The sequence below is a fragment of the Arvicola amphibius genome, chromosome 5 (genome assembly GCF_903992535.2).
Source record: "Arvicola amphibius chromosome 5, mArvAmp1.2, whole genome shotgun sequence".
Taxonomy (NCBI): Eukaryota; Metazoa; Chordata; class Mammalia; order Rodentia; family Cricetidae; genus Arvicola; species Arvicola amphibius.
This window is the reverse complement of record NC_052051.1, coordinates 50,565,764-50,589,195: the sequence shown is the minus strand read 5'-3', so window position 1 is coordinate 50,589,195 and position 23,432 is coordinate 50,565,764. Positions and strand designations below refer to the sequence as shown.

Genomic DNA, 23,432 nt, shown 5'->3' with positions numbered 1-23,432 from the left:
CCCCCTTTGCTCATCCCAGATTTCTTTTTTTGTTTGGTTTCTTTCTCTTTCTCTTTCTTTCTGCCTTTTCTCTAGAAGGCTTTCTTTTCATTTAAGTGATTTGGTGATCAGCCTACAGGACAGGACAGTATTGTTCTAAGGACAAAGCAACTCACCATATTCTTATTCTTGGAGAATTTGGTATAAGGAGCTGAGATCCAAACTCTGAGGGGAAGAGCAGAGAGAGCAGAATGCTAGACACAAGTCACTGCAGCCCACCTAACATGGGTCTCTTAAGGCTTGTCAAAGGCCTGAAAAGGCTGTTTAAAGATATATATATATATATATATATATATATATATATATATATATATGTGAGAATGTGGTCATGAGGGGGGCATGTGAACATATGTTCTATATTTTGAGGCTACTAACATGTTTATGCAAAAAATATTTTCTTGGAAATATATATATATATTATATTTTAATTTAAAAAATTATACGATATATTCTGATCATAGTTTTTTCTCCCCCACAACTCCTCCCTAATCTCCCCATGCACCCAATTCCATGCCTTTTCTTTCTTACTCTCCTTAGAAAAACAGATAAATAAACAAACAAGATAAAAAGCAAAAACAAAGAACAATAAAACACAGACTCACACAGAAACAAAAGCCATAAGGCACAAAATCAGAAACCCGTAATAGATAAGCAAAAGAACTGCAAGATGAAAAAGAAAGAGAAAATGTTCAAATAAAGCAATACGAGACAAAAAGTCTGCAAAAATACCCTTGAGTTTGTTTTTGCGTTGACCAGTTACTGCTTGGCATAGAGCCTCTCATAAGTGGATACCCAGAGACCCCATTGAAAGAGACTCATTTTCTCCTCTGCAAGAATCCTTATTGCTTCTTTCCATTTCTTCTATATTCAAAGAAGACAAGCAAGCTTGGTCTCCAATGACCTTCCCAGAGTTCTGTCGAGAGATCCAAGGCCTAAACTGTGTTTGTAAAATGATAGGCGCCTTGGTACTTGGAGAAGAGTAACCAACAGTCTCGGGTTCACTCTGCTCCCATTCTAAAGATCTATTTTCATTTAGAAACACAGAAGTCAAGAACATAGGCTTCTACAGTGTGCAAAACCCAACAAGATGATGTTCCCCTCACTTGTGTTTCAGCGGCCATATTTGCAGAAAACTTTGGGCCAAGCTTCACAAAGGGTGAAGGCTTCTTCTCCGTCTTTGCCATCTTTTTCCCCGCTGCCACTGGGATCCTTGCTGGTGCCAACATCTCTGGAGACCTGGAGGTATGTAGTTTCCTCGGCTTTGTAGCCTTGGTGGTGGGAGTGCTGTTGTTGGTAGCATGAGAAGCTGTGCAGACTCAACATGACTTAGGTCCCAGAGACACAAGAATGAAGGTTTCTGAATGATTTTTTGGATATTTATTCTATCTATCTATCTATCTATCTATCTATCTATCTATCTATCTATCTATCTATCTGTCTGTCTATCTCTTTCCCTCCCCTTTAATTTTAAATCTAAGCTCTTGACAATATAGTATAATTCCAAAACCCATATTCAGTGACATCCAAAGCAGAGCATACTCATGGGAAGTTATTTTTCAATAAAATGGATGTGACTTACTTTCAGAATCACCCTTTCCCTTTAAAAATCATAATGACTAAGAATACAAGACATTTGCGGATAAACAAAACCAAATCAACAATAGCAAACAGTCATGTGACCACTTTGTCCTCAGTTCACAGCATTCTCCATCAACTGCCAGAGGGATCATTGACTTAACTACAGATGGGATTTCAGTATTTTGAGGAGGACCACCCACTAGCCATGGCCAAAACAAGACCAGACTTTGTGTTTCTGGAACGTGCATAGGCCATCCAACAAAATTAGATATCTACTTCCAAAAGCAGCCCAGAAACTCAGAGAAACCTCTCCTCTTTCACCTCTATCTTGGGGCTCATCCATATCTTCAAGGTCCTGGGTGATTAATCGTTTCCTGGTTCACGCTCTACCTCTTTCTGTTGACATCCCATTGATCTGGATTTTGGCTCATGTCCTTACCTAGCTTCAAAGGACTCTATGAAATGCTTACTGAAGTAGGGCAGCCATATACCCCAATAAGAGCTGAGGCATCCCAATAGTACAAGAAGGGTTAGAGAACAATAGAAGTCTCTTTCATAAGAGAGACAATGGTTGTACCTCACATACGCTAAAGAAGATGCAAATCTTATCTCAATGTATTTATAATCAGTGTCAGAAGGTGAGTATTTGCAAGACTCATTGGAAGATAAGTATTAAATGAAAAACATGCAAGGGTCAATGGGTCGTGAAATAAAAATACTGAACAAATAGTTGTCAGGTTGATCAGAGTCAACTTGGAAAGCCAAGGCTAGAAGCTGGCTATTGGAGAGGAACAAGGCAAGTCTGGCCAAGGAAGCAAGCAGAGTCTGGCATGAGAAACCTGAGGACAGTAGGGAGTCTCTTACAGGTTAAGTGGAGAAAAACTGAGGAGGCTGGAGAGCCTCACAAGGTTCACAGGAAAGGAAGTGGCTGCAGATGCTCACTATGGGGCATCAAACTCTGAGGACGTGGCAACTTGGCCTTGCACTTATTCATTGGCCAAAGATCTTCAGAGAAAGCGTGGTCGGAATAGACACTGACTGAGCGGAGCACTTAGATTTGTTATGCTAGTGACCACACTGCCAAGGTAAATTCTTGAGCAGACAACAGCGGGGAAAGGTCATGCCGAAGCTCCAAAGGTCACAAACCTGTGCCAGCTGCTTCAGCTCCTCTCCTCACTGAATGAGATCTTGTTACGAACTCCTGTTTTATCACTATCAGAGGTCACTGATTTAAGCTTCCTGAAGCTACAGGCAGGTTTTTAAATTGGAAAATATTGTGCTTTCTTTAGACTCCTTAAAAACAAGGTGCCTAATCAATTCCTCTTACTTAATGTCTGAACAAAGGCCTTGCAGGAGACAGAGGTTAAAGCTCTGCTTTTGTTAGAGCTAGAAGCAATGGAAAGAATTCTTTTACTATAAGCCACAGTAAGAAAGCATCATAGGTCACAGCTAAATGCGAGCAAAGCCTTTTGATGTTTCTACATCAGTTCTATCCGATTCTGCTCTTTAACACTGGTTTCGCCTCACTGAATTGATTTCATGGCATAGTAGATGAGGAAGAGGAGGCTCAGGCTTAGCTAATGGGGTTGAAGCAGAAGTAGGACATCGCAAGTGTCTGGGAGGCAGAGAGAGAGTCTGGAGATCTAGGAAGGAAGACAGGATAGAAGCTGCTGCATGGGCGAACTCACCCACGTAGGTGCAATAGGGAGGCAAGAAAGCTAAGGAAGCACTCAGGGGAGTGTGGGCACCCAGATCAATATTGTAGAAAAGGGGGGAGGGAGGAGAAAGAGAGAGAGACAGAGACAGACAGAGACAGAGAGACAGAGGCAGAGAAACAGCTTAGTGGATGGGGAAACCAACGGCCCTTAGGCCCAGGAAAAAGGGAAGCGAAAAGAGAAATTGTCTAGGACTTCAGAATATAGTTAAAAGCCAGAGTGGTCAGACATGTTAGCTCCCAAAGGTGAAATATTCTGGAAAATGGCAAGGAAATTTCTGTATCCATAACTTTATTTCTCTCTGAGGATGAAACCCAAGATAATTATAATAATATTAATCATAATCAAGTCAGTTCGATTTAGGAAGCGTTGTTTATAGAATATAGGGAGATGCAGATGAGTACCCGGCTTCCAGTCTCAGCATCCTTCTCAGGATGGCCCCCACCCTGCAGGGAAGGACGACCAGGACAGCATAATGGATGGATGCAGATCCCATCCTGAGCCTTCTGTGTGGGACAGCAATAGCATGGCAAGAACTGCCCTGAAAATCGGGATCTGGAAGAAGATTTAAGAAATATTTCTGAGATGCAAAATTAGGAAGTGATTGTTAGACCCCTAAAAAAGTGGAAACCTAATTGATTACTTATATTCTGTCCTGGCTGGGGGTGGTCACTTTTACTGGACAGGAAGGAGAAACAGCTTAGATTGGGGTTAATTCCGGAGGAGGGGGGAAACTTAAGAATGTGTCAAATTGCTGAGCTCCCTCTGTCGGGAGCAGGACTGAACAATTCCATTTTGTACAGGATCACACATCAATACACTGACATCATAGGCTACCCATTAGTGTCTTAGCATCAGGTTGACCCTCATGTCACGTGGCCTCAGCAGCTTAAGAGCTTGCAGTAGGCAGCTGCAGGGGAGCGCTTCTTCATGTCTGTGTTGCAGGCTGCCATCTACCTTCTACCTCTTAGTCAATCACGCTCCAGTTAAGATGGTTACAACTTAAGCCAGACCCCATGAAATTTTTGTGAGGTGTGTGCCTGCTTGTGTTCACCTTAGGAGATGTGTGTGTGCGTGCATGCGTTTGTGCATGTGTGCATGCGTTTGTGCATGTCTGCATGTGTGTGTGTGTGTGTGTGCTTCTGAAGGTCAGAGGTCAATATCAGGCCATTCCTCGGGACACTTGGTTTGGTTTGGTTTGGTGAAAGTCTCTCACTGGAATCTGGGGTCATCAATGAGGCCAGACTGGCTACCCAGTGAACTCCAGGCCTCCACCTGCCTCACCTCCCCAGTGCTGGGATTATAAGTGTGTCCCACATTTTTCTTTTCTAAACATGGATTCTAGGAATTGAACTCAGACCCTCATGCTTTTGCAGCAGACACTTTACTGAGCTACCTCCCAGTTCCCCAATAAATTCTTCCGCAATAAGCTAAAAGGTGAAAAGAAAAAACAGTAAATTCGATTAAGAAGGGCCCATTTCAGCCACACTGCCCTCGTCCCCCTCCCCGGAGCCGCCATATTGCACACAACTGTACATTGGCTGTGGCGTCAGTCGTATGGAAGGAAGAGGCTGGGTACACCTGTACCAGCAAAACCCCAATATGCAGATGTTCCTGGAAGAATTAGAGCATAGGAGTTAGTGGCTGCACAGAGCTGGTCACACCCAGGTGGGGTGCGTGTTTGCTTGGCTAAGTCATGATCTCCAGAGGTTGGGTTGTGTCTGCAGTCACCAAGTGTGACCTTCTCAATGGACTTGATCATCATATTTAAGTTTAGAAAAAACAAGTCCTTAATCTTCACTTACCTGTATTGATTGCTTATGTGTATTGATGAGACTTGTGTCCTCCAGCTGGGAGACCATTGCCTACTGGAATTGTACTTTTCTCTGTTCAGTATTTATTGACTCTTTCTGAATGCCAGATAACTGCCTGTATAAGAAAAGCATGCCTCAAATTATGTTTAATAATTTCTTAAATTGAATTAAATATAATCCAATATGCTGCTTGGAAGTCAGTTTGATATAATTTAGCAGTTCCTTCCAAAACCAGGTATAACATGGTGAACTAAGTATCATCTGGGCTCAATTCGGTGTGTGCATATACATTCGTAAGCAAGAGAAAAGCCCATTTTCTGTTGCAGAGCTGACCTTACCTCTTTACTGAGCTTACTTGAGAAAATGAAAACCTTAGAGAGACTGGAGAGTTTACTAGATGATCCTTTTTGCTCAGTCAGATCGTTTTTTTTGTTTTGTCTTTCTTTCTTTCTTTCTTTCTTTCTTTCTTTCTTTCTTTCTTTCTTTCTTTCTTTCTTTGTTTTAATTAAAAACAAGCCTAAACTCAGGATAAAACAAACATATGTCCAGATACTGTCAACATGCCAGCTTTGTTTGTGTCTGATGCTTCTACATACAGTTCACATGGAGAGAGAACTAGCTGTTCATTTCTGTAACTTCTCTCTTCAGCACTGAGGTTTGGCTTGTTTGGTCTCTTTTCTTTGGTTTTTTATTTTTTTAACAGTTGGGTTTTTGTTTATTAAAAATAGAACCACTTTTCTCTTTTCCTTTTTTTGAAAAGGAAAAGAGACTTTTTTCATGCAGTATATTCTGTTTTTTTTTTTGTTTTTTTGTTTTTTTGTTTTTTGAGACAGGGTTTCACTGTAGTTTTAGAGCCTGTCCTGGAACTAGCTCTTGTAGACCAGGCTGGCCTCGAACTCACAGAGATCCGCCTGCCTCTGCCTCCCGAGTGCTGGGATTAAAGGCGTGCGCCACCACCGCCCGGCTCATGCAGTATATTCTGATTACAGTTTCCCATCCCCTACTCCTCCCAGTTCCTGCCCACCAGATCCACTCCCTGTCTGTCTCTCCTTAGAAAACAAACAGGCACCTAAGACACAATAATAAAATGACATATAATGCATATAATACAATAAGATAAAAGGAAAGCAAACAAATGAAGGACAAAATAACCAAACAAGAAAAAGAACCAAAGATGTAAGGGGGAAAAAACCTGACTTATCATGAGACAAAGAACCTCCAAAGATGCCATGAGTTTGTTTTCTGTTGACGTGGAGCCTACCCTTAAGAGTGGTTTGTTTCCCCAGTGAGACTCCCTTGGAGAAAGCTAATTTCTCATTTGCACATAGTTATCCATTGGAAACAGCTTCTGGGTTAGAGATGCAGGCATGTGTCCACTTTTCCTTTCAGATAGGACCCCATCTGCTAGAGACTGGGGCAAGCGCTGGGAGTTCCTACACAGCACCACATTTAATATCCCATCGTTCACTCCAGATGCTCCACCCAAAGACTCTTCACTTCACCATTGCTAGGTAGTTCCTTTAGAGCTTGCATTAGGAAGCATGGTTTAATATCATGAAAATACAGCAATAACGGCTCACACTCTGACTACTACTGAGTTCTGTTTTCCCCTCTGCATGATTTTTCACAGGATCCCCAGGATGCCATCCCCAGAGGAACCATGCTGGCCATTTTCATCACCACTGTTGCCTACATAGGTGTTGCTATCTGTGTAGGTAAGGAAAACATCCCTGATGTCAGAATGTCAGGGAGCCCAGGGTGTGTGTGTGTGTGTGTGTGTGTGTGTATGTGTCTAATGGCTGCCAATGGAGCCTACGTAAGTAGAAAGTCTTGTTTTGTCTTTACAGCTGCAATTTTTGGTACTTAATAGTTTGTGTCTTTGGGAGCCATTGATGCAATTAAAGTACAATGCAGACATCTTCAGATCAGTGTCTAAAAAGAGCCTATTGTTGTTATGCCTGACCCAGAGAAGGCCAGGTTTTGCCACCCTTGTGACTGCACAGCTGAGAAAGCTGTCACTTCTACCACTTAGCTCTCCTGCCCTCTGAGATAAGCGAGAACAAGGGCAGAGCAAAGTAGGGGGGGGGGGGGAATCAAACAAAACCCAAACCCAAACCTGGGAAAGGAAATTATGAAAGATGAGGAAGAACTTGGAAGTGTCATTGACACAAGCTGCCAGAAGATCAGAGCAGCCCCAGCTGTTAGCAATGTGAAAGCCAGCCCTGTGCTTCTCTGTGAGCAGAGCATGCGTTTTGTGGCTTTTCCACAAGGCAAGCTTTGGCTCTACCTACTGCCTGCGGCCACACCTCCTCTTAGGGCCACGGCACGCTTATGCCATAGTGGGAAGAAAGGAATGTGTTTTCCAACACACAGAGAAGAAACCCTCTTCAGTGCACGGTGAGGGATCCAGGCCCAGGTTGGGCAACTATGGAAGCCTGGTGGCCATTTGACCAAACGGTGAGCTCCAGTAGTCCTCTACTTGTTATAATCTTAAACTGATTTCTGAAGAAGAAGAAGAAGAAGAAGAAGAAGAAGAAGAAGAAGAAGAAGAAGAAGAAGAAGAAGAAGAAGAAGAAGAAGAAGAAGAAGAAGAAGAGGACGAGGAGGAGGAGGAGGAGGAGGCAAAAAAGCAAAAAGCTAAGACTGGTGCCTATCTTGCTGCTTCTTGTGTGAGGAACCTGATAAGGTGTTCACTGCCCTGTGTGCAGGGTTACACAGGAAGACATTTCCTGATTCAGTGTGTTAGAACATCAATGACTTCAGAATGACACTGAAGTCATCTGAGATTACAGCTTCCAACTGTGGTTTTAGGTGAGCAGGTGCATGTTTAAGAAACACCTTAGGAGCACGGTGACACATACGACCTGCCTGACTTTGCATAGGTTCTGGATGTTCAAACGCAGGTCCTCATGCATGTGCAGTGAACACTTTACTGAGACATGTCCCTAGCTTTTAATAAGAAGGTTTATCTAGGATTAGAACCAGTGACCTCTTACTCCATAAGCAAGAATCATACCCTCAGACCAATGAGCCACCTTGGGAGCTGTTGTCTTCAAGGTAGTAGTAATGAGTAAGAGACCACCCAGGGTGGAGTGGGAAAACCAAGTGAACAGCTTTATTAGTTGGCCCTTGGTTTACAAAGATCCTATTTTCATGCATTTTTAAATCCTTATGTATAGTTTATATCCATATACTTCAAAAACTATCAAATATACAGTGGCAGAGATTATAGTCATAAAAACTTATAAGAAAAGTAAAAAAATCAAAACATATACTCCATATTTTTTCTTTGTTTCATTTCCTTGACATCTTATTCATATACATCATTGTTTTAACTTTAACTTAACAATGGCAGCATCTTAATCTCCAGCCAGCAATTGCAGCTCCCCAGGTACCGGCCTGCTCATCTAGCGGCAGGCTGACCACTCAGGTCTCAGCCTAGCAAGAAGTCTGTTCCCACAGGCACTGGTCCTGTTGCTGGCACTAAAGGTAGCTTTAACTCAATCTCTATCATTCTAATTATGAGTAAGACTCAGGATTCAAAGGTTGGAGTGAAAACCTGTAGGTCAGAGAGGTTGGGTAGCAACTAGTTAATCCTCTCTCCTTGCTGGTGTCCATGGAAGAATTGGCTTCCACTTCACCAAACTGGACAAAGCTGTGCCAATCCAAACCCTTCCCTGCTATTTCCTGTGTCTCTCCCTGATGCCCTCTAAGGCTCTATGATTATTTTCTGTCAATGAGTTGCCCACGCACCCTCAGAGTTCACAGTGTCATCAAATATTCCCCAACACATTATTTTCTCATCCTTGCCCCCCATAACACTTTCTTAGACCTCCTTTCCCTCCCTTTAATAGTCTCTCTCTCTCCCTACTTAGTCCCTGTCCTATTTCCACATCATATATATGTATGTGTATATGTATATGTGTAGGGATGTATGTAGACATATGCACACATAGAGATTTAGATTTAAATATAAATTCTACATATGAGAATGCTTATTCTGAAATAGACCTGAAATATTTATCTTTCTGAGTCTGGCTGATTTTGATTATCACGATGCTTTCTGTTCATCCATTTTTCTGATGAATAGCATAAATCTTATTCTTCTTGAGAGTACTTGTTGCTCTTGAGAAGGACCCAAGTTCAGTTTCCAGCACGCACATGGTAACTCACAATCATGAGTAGCTCCGGTTCCAGGACCTCCAATGCCCTCTTCTGACCTCTGCAGAGACCAGACACATATGTAGTGCCCATAAACACATACAGACAAAGCATACATACACATGAAAATCCAAATAAGTACACCTAAAAACAAAGTATTTTTAAATGCTCACAATTCTGTTTTGGAGACTCTACCCTGAAGAAATATTTTAAAATTTAGTGTTAATTTTTAAATTAAATTTAGTTAAATATTTTAAAATTTGTGTTCATGCACAAAGATGTTAATCATACAAAGTTTATAATAAAAAATGGAAGTATTCAAATGTGTGAAAATAATGAAACAGAAGTAAGATAGTCTCATTGTTAATATTAATGGATAATTAGTCAATAATAATATTTATCCCAAAGTATTGCCTTATGGTTTACTTATTTTGTTCAGTTAACATACAGAGGGATGTGTGCCTTTACAGCATCCCCAGAAGTATTTGTCGGTACTCTTGGTCCTGAGTTTTCCCTTCTCCACCGCTCTTTCCCACACCCTCCTCTCACTTCTTTCTTCCCCATGCCACTTCCTGCTTCTGCTTTCCTATTTCCTGTGTCCCATTACCCTCCCCATTTCTCACTTTCCCCTCAGATCGCTTCATCCCTCATCATCTCCATTCTAGTTATATGACCTACAAACACATATACACTCCCATGTATGCATAATTTTAAACCTAGGTTCTATATCTGAAAGAAAACAGGCAGTATTTGTCTCTCTGAGGCTGGTTTGTTTCACTTAACGTCACGATTTTCACGTTTTCCTGCCACTGTCATAATTTCACTTGTCTTTCTGGCAGTAAAATTTCATTGTGTAGACATCACGTATGTTCTCCATCCGTGGATATGTTGACAGACCTTTAAGCTACGTCCATGTCCTGACTATTGTGGACAGTGCATTGATAAGTATAGATGTAGACATATCTCTGAGATATGTCTACTTAGAACTTTTTGTTTATAAAGTCAAGAGTATATCTGGGTCTTACATTAAATCTATATTCAGTTTCTTAGGGAATATCCATACTGGTTTCCAAAGGAGCTACACAAGTTTACATTCCCATCAATAATAGCTAAGAGTTCATCTTTCCCCATATCCCCACCAACGTATGTTGTCCTTTGTTTTTATTTTTGATTTTTTTTTTTTTTGGTTTTTCGAGACAGGGTTTCACTGTAGTTTCTAGAGCCTGTCCTGGAACTAGCTCTTGTAGACCAGGCTGGCCTCGAACTCAGAGATCCGCCTGCCTCTGCCTCCCAAGTGCTGGGATTAAAGGTGTGCGCCACCACCGCCCGGCTTTATTTTTGATTTTAATCTATAATTGCAGCATTACCCCTTCCTTTTTTTTAATATATATGATATCCCTTTAAGCATCTTCTGCAGTGTGGGCTTGGCACATATCATTGCCATAGTACTTACCTGCCTTAGGGCCCCTTATTTCTCCATCAATTCTAAAAGGTAATTTTGCTGGATATAGCCATCGTGGCTGACAGTTATTTGCTTTGGGGACTTGTATATCTCATTCCAAGTGTCCTTGGCTTTGAGGGTGACCTGTGGGATGCCTGGTGCTATCCTACTGTTTCTGCCTTTGTAGATGAGTTGCCATTTTCCCCTTACAGCTTTTAAGATGGTTTTCTCTTCTCCATATTTTTGACATTTTAACATCACAAAGCTTCTTCTCTCATCGTGTCTGTTTTGAATTCTAAATACTTCCAGTGCTTGGATATTGGTGTCTTTCCCTAATTTGGAGAATTTCTGGTATAATTCAGTAGATTCTTTCTTCTCTGTTGTGGATTCTGAGCTTTTAGAGTCTCGGAGTGCGTAGATGCTTGTTTGCCACTGTCATTTCCTGTGCTGATATCGGGACTCCATGCTCCATTGACCCCATCCTCCATCTCTGACATTCTTCCTTCTGCTTGTCAGGTTTCTTGGTGACCGGTCCTGCTGTGCTTTTTATTTGATTCAGTGAGTTTTTCATTTTCAAATGCTTCTGGGCTTTTTTGTTTTGCTTTTCAAAAATCTTTGTTTCCTTGCTGAGTTTTCTGTGTTGTTGACTATTTTTGCCTGTATTGTTGACCTCCTTCATTCTGCTGACTTTTTTTTTTCTTATTTGCTGATGTTCCTCTCTATGGCCTGATCAAATTCATCTGCTTGTTTGTATCTTCTTTTAGGATATTAATCATTTTTACAAGAAAACTGAAATCGTCACGTTGCATTTTGCATATCTCCATATCTTTGGGTTTAGCATTCGTGGAGTTACGATCTCTTGTAAGAGTCATGCTGCTGACTTTTTGAAGTTTCTTATGTTTGTTGTGGTTAGTGCATCTCTTGGTTTAGATATCTGGATTTTTTTTGAGGGGGAGGACCTTCTTATTTGATTACTTACTCTTTCAGTCTTAGTCCCCACTACCAGACAAGGAGGGAACAAAACTCTGTTCCCACAATAACATCAAAGCACACGAGACACAGATCAGTTACAGCCACTAATACATCACCAGTGACCCTGGGCCGAGAATGATATTATTTCAGAATGTGCTATAAAGTGAGAAATAAATGAGATACAGGAAGAGGAGGAGAAAGATGAAAAAAATAGGAGATGTGAAATGAGATAGCTAAGAGGAAAAGAAGGGAGTGGAAAACAGAGCAGAAAGAAAAATAGAAAAAATTTAAAGGAAAAAATATTTCGGGGACTGGAGAGATGGCTCAGTGGTTAAGAGCATTGCCTGCTCTTCCAAAGGTCCTGAGTTCAATTCCCAGCAACCACATGGTGGCTCACAACCATCTGTAAAGAGGTCTGGCGCCCTCTTCTGGCCTTCAGGCATACACACAGACAGAATATTGTATACATAATAAATAAATTTAAAAAAAAAATATTTCCCGATTATGAAAAAAGTTCAATTTGAATAAATACAACAAGGAGGATAAAATTTTTTTTTAAAAAAATAGCGTATTAAGATGTTTAAAAAAAGTCTGGCCAGGAGAGACTCTAGGTAGGTGTTAAGAGCACATGCTACTCTTTCAGAGGACCCAAGTTCTGTTTCCAGCACCCACGCTGGGCAACTCGGAACAACCTGTAACTCCAGCTCCAGGAGATCCGATGTCTGTAGCCACTGTGAGCACCTATACTCATATGCACATAGCCCCACACAGACATACACAGACACGTGATCAAAAACATAAACCTGTTTTAAAAAGAAAGAAACCAATGAAACAAATTCAAAATACTAATGTAGAGAGGTGTCGGGGGTAGGGAAAGGGAGAGAGAAGGGCCAGAAAAGAAACAAAGAAGAAAAAAAATGCCTCAAAGTGAGGATTTTAAAAATGTATAAAATAAGATTAATGAATGAGGAAAAATGAGTACAGATATTAAAAAGTTTAAAAGATATAATACAGTGAAGAGCCTGCTAAATATGTGGGACAGAAAGAATAGGTGGAGAATGACGTCAGAATGGCTCCTGTTGGGTCTTCAGAGTTGAAGCTCTAGTTACAAGCAGTGTGGGAGGGGAGTCAGCTGAACGTGGGCTCCCATCTCTCCCCTGGTTTATGCCATTGCCTGGTCTGTCCTGGACAAACGCACGGTGCCTGCCAGAGCTCACTGCACTGCGGCTGGTCTCCTCCGTAGGGTGCCAGGGGCCTCTGCGGGCCTCTCTGTGTCCCTTTGTAAGCTGGACAGGTTCTCTCACTTTCGTGAGACTCCCAGGTCGTAGACCTGATGTGCCCGTTCTAGCAGAAGGCTGTGGGAATGTGGGAGCTACCACAGCACCAAGATGGGTACACGTGGAGGGCCTGACTTGGTCTACCAAGTGTTAATCACCTGCTGGAGGTCGCACCTCCTAGAATTTCTGAGTTCTTGGGCTGTAGAGCAGTGGGCCACAGTTATCTCCAGAATTTCATCTACCTGTAAGCTTCAGGCTCAGAGGCACCACATGCCAGACTTGAAGAGATCTCTCCCTGGCCGCCTGTACCTTTCAGCACATCCATGTCCAGTGCTCCACTTTCCACAACCACCACCCTGGACCATTCTTCACTGAAGTGTTGTAAAAGACCCAAGGGAAGATCCCCAAGATGCCTCCCAGCCCCCACTGCCCTGAATCCCATTGACTAAACAGGATCCCTCTCACCAATGTTGCCTCATCAGCTGGAGAGATCACTGCCTCTCCAAATATTACAACTGGATTTAAGCTCATGAGGACTTTGACTTGTGCTGGGGGTGGAACTGCCTGACCCTCACCTAGCTTATCTTTTGAAAGTGGCTTCTGAATTCCATGACCCAGCCAGGGAACTGCACAGGTGAGGTTCTGCTAGCCTGGTGGAGTGGTACATCCCTGTTCAACATTTTTTTCTTCCTTTCTTTCCTTCATGGATTTCCAAAGCCTTGTCTATATTTCTGTTTGGGATGAAGTCTAATATTTTTTATTCTGTCTTCACCAGGGCTCACATAGGCAGAAACTATGCAAATGTCTTACTAGGAGGTGCTATCTTTATTATTAAAGCAATTAAAATGACATATATGTGACCTGAACAAGGAGGACACCAATAGACATGCTAGCATGGATGGGGGGGTGGGAAAGCCCATGATATCTCAGCCTTACACCAAGAACTATAGGGAAGTAAGGAATGCTGAGACCAAAAGAAACAGTCTTCCCCAGGGAAAAGCATAGCAATTCATGATCGAAGGCTAAATGGCCAGCTCTGGAAACATACAGGCAAACAGCATACAGACGAAGTACACTATTCATGTGTTTAGAAGCACACACACACACACACACACCAATTAAACAAAAAAGAGGCCATGAATTTGAAAGAACAAGATAGGTGGATATGTGAAAGGGTTTGGAGGAAGGACAGAGAAGGGGAGAAATGATGTAATTACATTATAATCTCAAAAAAAAGCTTTTAAAATTACATCTACAGTAGGGTTATTGCTCTGTTTTCTAAAAATGTATGCAAAGAATTAGTTGAAAACGAGGCCTCATTCTCTTGGTTATTAGATTCCTTAGTACCTTGCCTCGGTCTCCTCTTGGGTAATGAGACTTATTAAAAATCATGTGGGGGCTGGAGAGATGGCTCAGAGGTTAAGAGCACTGACTGCTCTTCCAGAGGTCCCGAATTCAATTCCCAGCAACCACATGGTGGCTCACAACCATCTGTACTGAGATCTGGCGCCCTCCTCTGGCGTGCAGGCATACATCGAAGCAGAATGTTGTATACGTAATAAAGAAATCTTTAAAAAAAATCATGTGGTCAGTAAGAACTGAACAAGGTATGAGCTGTGTGCATGTTAGGCCAAAGCACCACACATTTTAGGAGATCAGAAAATAAGACAGTATCTCAGCACCCAGGACTCCTATAAGATAGCCTCAGGGGTGAGGACCACCCATGACAGCGTGATCGGCAGCTTGTAAAAGTCAGGGTGTTCGCAGGACTCAGAGGCTGGGAGCTCCAATGACCATGTCTCAAGAAGAATTGACAGTCGGCACAGGCTCTGGAAATATACGTTCAGACTCAGTGCCAGCCAAGCATGGTTTAGAACGAAGCCAGAATGGGGAGAGGACGTGGCTCAGGGATGTAGCTCAGGGTTAGTGTTTGCGTCACAAGCTCAAGGCCCTTGGTGCTGTCCCTAGCACTGAAAAGGAGCTAGGAAGAAAAGAAATGACAGACAGACACTGTTTCCTCAGCGGCATGTGTGGTCAGAGATGCCACTGGAAGCATAAATGACACCATCGTTTCTGGGATGAACTGCAACGGGTCCGCAGCCTGCCAACTGGGCTACGACTTCTCAAGATGTCAGCATGAACCTTGTCAGTACGGGCTGATGAACAATTTCCAGGTATGAACTGAGGGGGGGGGGAGTTTATTGCTATTGTCTGCATTTTCTGAATATCATGTATAGAAAAGGCTTCTGGATCGTCAATTGATTACATATTGATTTATTTGAATTAAGTGTGGGAGAGAAAGGAACCATGCAGGTGTGATGTGGTAGCAACCTCTGTTTTCCAGGCACTGTGGTAAGGAGACAATACCGGTGTGAGTTGTGTCATTAGGAGGGAGCACCATGTTGTTCCCTAGCTCTCAGTCAACTCTGTGAGATACTGTGCTGGGAAACAGAGACTAGCTGGCACTCGGGATGCATTTTGTGTACAGGCGTTAGATTAGAGAAGCCTAAGGTAGCCCACAAGGCCAAGAGACATGGCAAGGAAATATTGTGAATGAGAAACTAGGGCAAAAATGAGGGTCGAGCGGCAGGGGAAAGTACAGAACTTGAAACATACTAATAGTCATCCTACATGGTGCGTAAAGAGAGGAAGAAGCAAACGGTTTGTGACGTCTGCGTCCATCTATTCCTAACAACCAGTGCAGAGACATCTCAGCCGAAATTGTTATTCCAGAGTGTGACTCATGCTGATAGGTTCCTCATAAGCATGTAAAACCTGTTCCCAGGGATCATATTGGTCCTGATCTCGTTCTCATTGCTGTTCTGGGGACATCACGAGTATCTCGATTATGTCAAACAATACAGTTAGATTTAAAGAGCACAGGAAAAGCAAAGGTTTAGAAACTCTTTGGTAGAAGGAAAACCGATGCATTAGAAAGAGCTAAGGCAGGCAAGCCGTCCTCAGTCCTCACGGGGGTTCACCACCACCTGCTGTGGATAGAGCTTCCTCCCACCTGAGCTACAGAGAGCACAGGGGAGGTGCTGTGAACTTGGGGAGGTGCTGTGAACGTCCTTGAAAGCATTCCCTTCCTTAGCTTTTCCGGGGTTTTCTAAATGTTTTATGGTGGGTATCTAGTGTGTGGTAGATAAAAGAAGAGGTCATTCCACCTTAGAAAGAGAAGTATTACAAATTCAAGGGGGTGGGGAGAAGCATTGGTTTCTAAGGGTGAGACTCACAGGAAGCGGAGAAGGAAAAACTGTCTTGGAGAACAATTAACTTTGAAACTGTCTGCTGGGCGAGCTGCCTTATCCGAAGCCCCCTCTCTCTCTTCTCAAGGTCATGAGCATGGTGTCAGGGTTCGGTCCCCTCATCACCGCGGGGATCTTTTCCGCAACACTCTCCTCGGCTCTGGCCTCCCTCGTCAGTGCGCCCAAAGTCTTCCAGGTAATACAGCCACAGGGTGGGGGCGCGCGCTGTCTCCACTGCACGCAAAACTAGCTGGAATAGCGGTTCCCGCCAGCAATCACTTTCCATCATTTTCTGCAACCGTTAATGTTTGCATCTGGCTCAAGTGCTGTGTCTGCCACATAGTCGAGATCGATTCCGATACTATAAAGAATGATGGGCCGCAGTGTTAACTTGCGCCTCGCATTGCGCATCGCTTAATCTTTCCCAAATCTTCTTTTCTGAATCACCTAGAGGAAATGGCTGTGCATAGATAGAAATGACAAATGTCTTCTCTTTTTTTCCCCATTAGGCCCTGTGCAAGGACAACATCTTCAAAGGACTGCAGTTCTTCGCAAAGGGCTATGGGAAAAACAACGAGCCCCTGAGAGGATACCTCCTCACGTTTGTGATCGCCATGGCATTCATTCTCATCGGTGTGTATAGAAAAAATATACACTATAGAAAGCCGAAAAGTCTTCTTAGGACTCAGGCTTTTGCTGTTGGCTGGAGAAATTAGCTGGCTTGTATTAAGACACTGTTTGTCTGAGAAGGAAATGAGAAATCATTACGTGAAGAGGGCATTTGAGGAGGGCTCGCTGGGTGGTGGGGGCACGGACTCTAGGGCTTATGTATGTTCTGTGACTGCTAGGAGCCCATCTAGCCAAGTGCAACTGAGCCCTTCCTCCAATTCAACACGTCCTAACCACGAGACCCCGCTCCCTTCCAACCCTGCTCTATGCACTAGCCTGATAGCTCCAAGCTGGCCAGCTGAATCGTCTGTACCAGAGTTTCTTCAAATGTAGCACCTTGACCATGCACTCGGAGTCACTGGGGTGTCTCTGAAAGCCCAGATTTTGCAGACCCAACCCCAGGGCTGCTGAGTTGGAATCGCTGAGGATTTGGAATCTGCGTTTCACATGCCCCTCAAATCGCTCCTAGATGGAGTTGCTTTGAGAACCCCTTACCTGGACTGTAATTTGGGTTTTCTTTCCCAGGCCAACTAGAAGGAACGACGTTGTCTTGAGAAGGCTTCTTTGACAGTTTCACGACCCTTGTTCTCCCTTAAGGCTAAAGCTAAGAGTTCCTTGTGTGTGAAGCCCTGGGAACAACTACAATTTTTATGTCCTTAAATGATGTCTATGAAGTTGAAGGGGGCTACATATAACTCCTATTAAATTTGTTAGATTTTTAAGAAATTAAATTTAAAAAATAGTTTATATAGAGAGATAGACCAGTAATGTAATGTTTAAGACTTCCAATTATTGCCCTATGCTGCATTTAAATGTCTTATTACATGTGTGTATGTATGCGCATGTGCACACTCCTGAGCTTTCAAGTAGGTCAGCTCTTGTGGGAGCTGGGTCTCTTCTTCCATGTGGGTCCCTGGGACCTAACTCAAGGGGTCAGAATGGCAGCATACCCTTTCCATCTTACCAGAGCCCTTCTGGATTTAAATGATCGCACAACCAACTTTTTAAAAAATGTATACGTTAAATTACCTCCTTTAAAACTGATTTAACATATGTACATATTAAATTATCTCCGTTAAGACCACATGAATTTCCATCCTCAGAGCCTCTTGACTGTTTATATAGCAAGTTTGGGCACACCAAAGAGGTCATTATGAGCTTAGTCCTGGTATAGACAGAGATCCGGGTTGTCTATTTTCCGATTAGCAGGTTGTCTTGAGTCTCACCCCATGGAAACCTTGGCTGAACGTATGTACATAGCCTCAAAGAAAAATCACTAACTCCTTAAACTTTGACAGATTTTAGCTGTTTCCGATTTCCAGAAAAGGTTGAGCTCCCAGGCCTTAAGAGCTGTCCACCCCGACACACACACACACACACACACACACACACACACACACACTGCTCAGAGGGACACACACTGTTCTGCTTCTCTTGCAGCCGAGCTGAACGTCATCGCGCCCATCATCTCCAACTTCTTCCTGGCCTCGTATGCACTTATTAATTTCTCCTGCTTCCATGCCTCATACGCCAAATCACCAGGTAAGCCAAAATGAAAACCATAAGCCTAAGCAAACAGTTAGTTTGTCTCAATAAAATGAAATAAGTCTGAAAAGTGTTCAATCTGTGTTTTTATGTTCCCTTATATCTTAGTAGGCAGCATAATCCACTTTATTTTGGTGAGTTGGGGGATGACTTCCGAAATAGAAAAAGAATCATATGAGCAATGGCCTTTTTGACCAACCGTAAAGTCAATTTTCTCCTGTGGCAATAAATTATTCATTGCAAGAGAAACCACATTTATTTCAGCAGTGGAAAAACACCACTATTTATTTCCAGGGTAAAAGTGACCACAGAAGTGGAATAAATGTATATATTTGAGACTTCCTCACTATCAATTTGTTTCCTGCCCATGGTGCAGAAGAGAAGGATGAACAGTTCCCGTAATTACCTGCTGAGTAGAGACAATGCAGATCTAGTGCCGTGCCCACCCCAGGGGCATCAGCGCACAACCGGGCTGTGCTCTTGAATGGTTTCGAATTCCACACCCGAGCCTTCCTCTTGTTCATCACCCTTCATCTCTTCTCTACTTCCACTGCCAATAAAATTGCTTCTGTTGCTTCCAGAAAGTCATCTGGTGGTCATATGACTCTCAGAACATTTTTTATCATGAGGACTTCTGTCCAAGACACTAAATAAATACTCTTTTAGAGTTTGCCACTATCCTTGGCCTTATCGGCAGCAAGGTTTGCAAAGGAGGCCGGGGAGCCTGTATCCACTCAGGCTACTGGGTTACAGAAAGGGAGGCTGGAGAGCCTCTATCCATGCAGGGCTACTGGGTTACAGAAAGTAACCTAAGAGTTTGAGTTTTAGTGTGGTTTGTCTCTTAGCATGAATCTATAAATGCCATGTTTTGCATTTAAAAAAAACAGTTACAATAATTATCAGAAGAGTAGAAAGGAATAATAGGAAAAAATAAAAGGGTGAAGAAAAATAAGAAAAAAAATCCAAGAAGGCACAAGTAGATACACAACCCCCAAATATGACTCCTCAAATCCACCCCACTTCCTCCCCATCCTCCTGACCTCCACTGGCCTCTCAAAATGAAGCAAAACTAAGAAAAAGTTGGGTTTGTCTAATGGTGTTCTTGGAGTGCTATTTCCATCTTGTGGTCATTGAGGAAATTGCTCCTCTAGAGAGCCATCAATTGTCTTTCCCCAAGTCCAGATTTAAAGTTGTATTCATCCATTGACCAAATGCATCCTCCAGCTCAGGTTTTCCCATCCTGACCAAAGTCTCTTTCACTTCAGAAAACTAATGAAGCATAGGAGCCCGTGTGTATTGTAACTGTGGCAGATACTTTATGAAATATAATGCTATGCCAGGCGGTGATGGCGCACACCTTTAATCCCAGCACTCGGGAGGCAGAGGCAGGCGGATCTCTGTGAGTTCGAGTCCAGCCTGGTCTACAAGAACTAGTTCCAGGACAGGTTCCAAAGCTACAGAGAAACCCTGTCTCAAAATACCAAATACTATATATATATATATATATATATATATATATATATATATATATATATATCAATGTGTTGGGCTTAAGAAACATTTCTAATAGAAACATTTCTTCTCTTCTGTAAGATTATTGCTCTTGAAGGATCAAACACTGTCCTCTTAGGATGATAATAAAGCAGGCTGTCTCCATTGCTCTACAAATGGAGCAAAGGGACCACTCTTGTAACTGGTTCTTGAGTAGACAGGAGATTCTTCCACCCTACCTGTTGCAAAAAATCATATTTTCCAACCTACTTCCTTTCTTCCCATTCCTGATGGTGTTGATTTCAGATGCTTGAGGTCTGGTCATTTTGGAGGACAGTCAGGATACACAGGAAGAACAGAGGGGTCTGGTTGATGCCCATCTACTTTCCAAATGTTTTCTATTTCCCAAATCTTACAGCATTGTCTTTAGTATAAAAAAAAGACCTCTTTGTAGACCAAGGATCAAAGAACATAGAAAAACAGTTGATTTAGGAGACGAACCTAAAAACTACTTTTTTTTTTATGCCAGAGGAAGACATGTTATCTGCACCCTACAATAGAGAGTGGACAGCAGCAAAAATTTTCCTATTCTGTTTTTCCTTCCAGGATGGAGGCCAGCATATGGGATTTACAACATGTGGGTATCTCTATTTGGAGCAATTTTGTGCTGTGCAGTCATGTTCGTCATCAACTGGTGGGCAGCTGTCATCACCTATGTCATTGAGTTATCCCTCTATATCTATGTGACTTATAAGAAGCCAGGTAAGAGAATAAAGGCCACCTAGGATGGCCTTCCATGGCCTTCTCTGTCCAACCACTGAATGTTTATCATGTAGCTTACACATGCTTACATGTAGTGTGTGCAAGGCAGTCCATCACAATGCTGTGTAATCTAAAGACAATGGTCATTAGCAGCATGGAGCACTATACAAGTAATTTATATATGTACGCTCATTTGATCTACACAGTGACGCTCTGCACCTGATGGTCTGAGGCTCACTTTATAGTTGTGAAGAAATTCCAAAGGGTTGATCACTTGCCAAAATAAAAGTCAGAACGTGATAGAGCTTACATTTAGATCACAGTCGTGTGACTCCAAGCCTCACAAGCCTTCCCTTCCATCTTCTTCTTCTAATGTCTTAATGAGATAGGGCTTCTGTCCTGAAGGAGTTCTCAGACTCACAGCCAAGAGCGGGGTAAACTGACTGCTGGGGAAATGACGAGGCGGGAGCAACCTTGGAGTTGTTCAAAAAGCTTTCTTAGCTCACAGTTTGTACTCACAGAGCCAACTACTCTACATGAATTTAATAAATATTTGTTGAAATGAATGGATTAAGTTCTGAAACAATATCAAGCCACTTGGAGGTGGGTTATGCCAGATCCAGAGAACGAGCCTCCAGGGAGAAGAACGGGGGTAAATTGTGGATACATACAATATTAGTGATGGGTACAATTTACATCTGGTAAAGTTCCACTCCCTTTTAATATACAGCCATAAGTTTTGACAAACTTATAAGCCATTGTCACCATCACAATAAAAGTGTAGGATTTCCCTAGGAGTCCCCTTAGACACCTGTGTGTTCAGGCTCTTTCTCCAGAACTTAGCTCCTAGCAACCACTTTTCTAACTCCTGAACCTATGACTTGGTCTTTTCCAGAATACCATATAAATAGAATCATGGTATATAGTCCTTATGGATGTCTTTGGGTTAGCATGAACTTTTAGATTTGTCCATACTGAAGCATGTATAAGCAATTTATCCTTTGATGTTGATGAGTGGTGTTCTATGGATATATGTACCACAAGTCTCTGCTGCTGACTGACAGTTCATAGACATCTGGGTCATTTTCAATTTGGAATATATATGTTATATACAATTTTATATATTAGTATCATGTGTGCCATTTATATGTGTAATATATACATATAATTTAAGTGGATCAGTGTTTTTATTTTTGTTGAGTAAATGCTTAGGACCAAGACTGCTTATACATAGTGTACATAACTTCACTGCCAGATTGTCTGCCACAATAACAGTATTAGTTTCCACTCCAAACAGCAGTTTAAAAAGGTGTCCTGGTCACTCCACATCCTTGTCAGCAGGTAGTATTGTCAGTTGGTTTTTTAAAGTCCCTGTAACAGAGGCATAGTCCTAGCCTCTGTCACTCAATTTGTGTTTTTCTAGTGACTAATGGCACTGAAAATCGTAAATGCCATTTGTGCATCTTACTAAGCAGCTACTTAAATCCTTTGTCTTCTTTTCTTTACTGCTTTCTACCTCAATTGTGAGGCTTCCTTGTGTAGTCTGGCTCCTCTTGTAGTATGTGCCTTTTAACTATTTTCTCCAGGCCCACGGCTTCTTGCTTCATTTACCTGATAATTCATTTTTATCAATGCACATTCTTATTTTTTATCAAGAGTAATTGATCTTTATTTTTATATTTTATCTTTTGTAATGTGTGCAAGCGCGCGCATGTGTATATGTGTGTGTGTGTGAGAGAGAGAGACACACACACACACACACACAGAGAGAGAGAGAGAGAGAGAGAGAGAGAGAGAGAGAGAGAGAGACCTGAGATATCTTCCCTTAACCTAAGGCTACAGACATTTAGAATTTTTGCTACTTTGATCATTGATTACAGTCTATTATCTACTGTAGTTAATTTTGGTATACGGTATGGTCTGAAGTTCCTTCTTTTATATATGAATATCAAATTGACTAGTAGAGGGTTTTTGCCTTAAAGGGGTGAGTATCGGGCAGCAATTTAGCTCAGCAGGTGAAGTGTTTGCCGCCTAAGCCTGAACACCTGAATGCAATCTTTCAAGCCTACAGAGGAAGGAGAAAAACCCACTCCTAAAACTCGCCCTCTGACCACCAACACATATGCTGTGCCATGCAAGCATGCATGTGCGCATATGCACGCACGCGCGCGCACACACACACACAGTCAACACTTCGTATTACTCTGCTCGATCCTCAGATAAAATATTCACTTGTGCCCACGCTCCACAACAAGCCTTGGGAGAACTGCCATCCGGGGAGATCTGTCAGTTCACCTCTGAGACTCCCATCATGAGACTTACCAAGTTCATTTAATATTTAAACTCACTGCTTTTGAAGCAGGGAGAGCGCTGAGCTCCCTCTTTGAAAGGTTAGTTTCTGGCAGGCCAGACTGAGACACTCACTAAAGAGCCTAAAACTCTCCTCATGACCCCCACAAGCAAAACTTCGCAAGCTGATCAGCTCTGCCTCTCAGAAGAGAAAGATGAGTGCTCACCACCCCTCCACACAGAAATCCCTCTTTTGTTTCCTTCAAATGAAGAATTTGTGAAGGCCTTGGGCTTTCTGCCTGTGTGGGCATCATCTCGCAGCCTTTCTTACTAAGCAGGCTTTCTGGGGCTGCAGATTTGCACTGTGACCCTGGCTGGAAGGGAGGCTCATTCCTAAGGATTCACGTGGTGCTCACGGGAGGGTACAAGGC

The 23,432-nt window shown here is 42.5% G+C and overlaps 1 protein-coding gene across 3 annotated transcripts in view; it reads left to right on the top strand.

Moving 5' to 3' along the window:
* The window catches only part of Slc12a1 (solute carrier family 12 member 1), an 80,990-nt gene that overhangs the window by 19,854 nt on the left and 37,704 nt on the right, over positions 1–23,432 (top strand). For all 3 annotated transcript variants that reach the window (XM_038330116.1, XM_038330115.1, XM_038330117.1), the window contains exons 8-14: positions 1,154–1,281; positions 6,777–6,861; positions 15,020–15,171; positions 16,334–16,441; positions 16,755–16,878; positions 18,355–18,456; positions 20,557–20,712. In XM_038330116.1, coding sequence (XP_038186044.1) covers positions 1,154–1,281; positions 6,777–6,861; positions 15,020–15,171; positions 16,334–16,441; positions 16,755–16,878; positions 18,355–18,456; positions 20,557–20,712 — 855 coding nt within the window. The remainder of the gene's footprint in view (positions 1–1,153; positions 1,282–6,776; positions 6,862–15,019; positions 15,172–16,333; positions 16,442–16,754; positions 16,879–18,354; positions 18,457–20,556; positions 20,713–23,432) is intronic.